General features: G+C 55.2%; 1 protein-coding gene across 1 annotated transcript; it reads left to right on the top strand.

Annotated features, from left to right (window-relative positions):
• Positions 1-1188: 1188 nt before the first annotated feature.
• Positions 1189-2299, top strand: LOC124665389 (transcription factor HY5-like). Its single transcript, XM_047202801.1, has 3 exons — positions 1189-1394; positions 1495-1844; positions 1975-2299. The coding sequence occupies exons 1-3, from the start codon at positions 1286-1288 to the stop codon at positions 2080-2082; spliced, it is 567 nt and encodes a 188-aa protein (XP_047058757.1). The 5' UTR covers positions 1189-1285; the 3' UTR covers positions 2083-2299.

The raw sequence follows: 2299 nt of genomic DNA, 5'->3' as shown, positions 1-2299 counted from the left end.
CATCACGGCAGCCCACCATGCCGCCACATCGTCCCGCTTCTCCACCATACACGCAATGCATGGCTAGGTTCCGCACGCCTCGGCATGACGCATGTGAACTTGATATTTTTCTGAATTAAATTATAATTCGTTTCTGGAATGCACTACCACGTATGCGACGAGCTAGATCACGTCGCAGATAGACACCCTCACGCCAGCAACGTTGTCATTGTGTCCAGGAGCGGTGGGATACACATCTCATGTATGACGTGATGAGACGGTGTGGGGTGGCGTTGTGCGTTATGACGTGTACGCTCACCGCTAGATATTTGAATATTTTATTATATGTGGAAAATAATATATATACATATATATAGACATTATAATCTACACATGCTATTTTATTTGTACATGTAAGCAAGTTTTATATTGCCCAAACTCAACAAAACATCAAATTCCATGGTTTGTACATCGAAACAGAAATTGAAATTAGGCACACCCGTTCGATTTCAGCAGTAACCCATAGAATTTGAATTGTATGTTAATTTATTGTCATCTTAGATTTGAGATTTCCAGTACAATTCAATTCCAGATCTAATCCGCTGAATCCAAACATAGCGTTAGTGGTTTTCCGATTTGTCACACACAGATTGTGATGGGAAAGAGAGGTTAGGCAGAATCCATCCTCAAAAGGCAAACATCTGAACCACCAAACCACGCATCCTACGGCACAGCCCTCCTGCCGTTATTCTTCCGTGTGTCACTCACGTTCCAGATTCGTCACGTGTTTCTACAATCTCTCGAGTGAAAGATTTTGCCTGTCTCGATCGAGAAAAGGCTTGGCGTGGGAATCGGATGGACGCGCACGCGGCCACGCTCCCGAGGCGGTCACCGTCAGATGCGGTGGGCGGGCGTGTGGTGCACCGCCGCGCCACGCTACACGCGCCGCCGCCGTCCGATGGCTGCGCCGTGGACGGCCGGGATCGATTCTCGTGCCCGAAAACGCCCACACTGGCCTCCTCCATTTCTGCCTCCTCCGGCTCCCACCCGCCCCCAGTTTCCCGTTCCTCTCTCCCCATTCCCGTTCCTCTCTCTCTCCCCCATCCGATCTGCATCTGCCCCGCTCTCTGTTTCCGCTTCTGTTTTTCGGTCTTGGTAGTGCCAAGATTTGTTTTTTTTCTTGTTCTGGGAGCTGCTGCGGCGGCGGCGGCGGCGGCACTTGGTGGTGCCGGCGGTGGTGGTAGGGGTGGAGATTCAGGGAGATCTAGCTTGATCTGTTCCTGTTCTTGGAGTTTGGGAGTAGGAGATGGCGGCGCAGGAGCAGGAGCAGCAGGCCAAGACGAGCACCACCAGCTCGCTGCCGTCCAGCAGCGACCGCTCCTCCAGCTCCGGCCCCAACAACCTCAAGGAAGGAGGTACCGTCCTGCTCCTCAATTTCCCGCTTCCTAAGCGCTCGCTTGGCAAATCAGGCGGCTCGAGATGCTGACGTGTTGTGTTCATGTGTTCTGGTGGCAGGGGCGGAGAGCGACGAGGAGATACGGCGGGTGCCGGAGATGGGCGGCGGCTCGGCGTCGTCGGGCGCGGGGGCCGACGGCGGGGACAGCAAGGAGCTGGTGCAGGCGGCGGCCGGGGACGGAGGCCAGGCCCCCAAGGGGTCCAAGAAGCGCGGCCGCGCCGCGGGGGACAAGGAGCAGAACCGGCTCAAGCGGCTGCTGCGGAACCGCGTGTCGGCGCAGCAGGCGCGGGAGCGGAAGAAGGCCTACATGACGGAGCTGGAGGTGAAAGCCAAGGACCTGGAGCTACGCAATGCCGAGCTCGAGCAGAAGGTCTCCACGCTCCAGAACGAGAACAACACGCTCCGACAGGTAAATACATCCTCCTCCGTATGTATGCTCGACCGCCTCTCAATTTCGCTCCCATGGTAGTCATGGCGGCACTGAATTGCCGCTCGTCGATGGTCATGCCGATACTGAATCTTGGACTTGCGCGCTTCAGATACTGAAGAACACCACGGCGCACGCCGTGAAGAAGCCCAGCGGCGGCGGCGGCGGGAAGGGCGGAGGAGACGGCGCCAAGAAGCACCACCACTTCAGCAAGAGCTGAGGAGGAGCTGCTCGTCGACGTCGGCTCATCTGACCGTTGTTAGGACACTGCTGCTGCTCTTGTTGCTAGTAGTTTGACGCTTGTCTTGTCTTCTTCTATGGTTTGCTCGCGCCTCTCACTGTGTCTACCTGTCCATTGTAGCTTCTTCTTAGGTGAAGTTGATCTGTGAACGTTGTTGTTGTTGTGTATTACTTGTACTTAGACTGTTCAGTTCTTC

The sequence above is a fragment of the Lolium rigidum genome, chromosome 6 (assembly GCF_022539505.1).
Source record: "Lolium rigidum isolate FL_2022 chromosome 6, APGP_CSIRO_Lrig_0.1, whole genome shotgun sequence".
NCBI lineage: Eukaryota > Viridiplantae > Streptophyta > Magnoliopsida > Poales > Poaceae > Lolium > Lolium rigidum.
Note: the sequence above shows the minus strand (reverse complement) of the source record. Positions and strands in the feature narration are given on the sequence as shown.

Bases quoted from the DNA above. Each gene is read 5' to 3' on its own strand.
- LOC124665389 (XM_047202801.1), top strand. From the start codon at position 1,286: ATGGCGGCGCAGGAGCAGGAGCAGCAGGCCAAGACGAGCACCACCAGC. The intron at 1,395-1,494 runs GTACCGTCCTGC...TTCTGGTGGCAG, and splicing joins CAACAACCTCAAGGAAGGAG to GGGCGGAGAGCGACGAGGAG. The intron at 1,845-1,974 runs GTAAATACATCC...TGCGCGCTTCAG, and splicing joins AGAACAACACGCTCCGACAG to ATACTGAAGAACACCACGGC.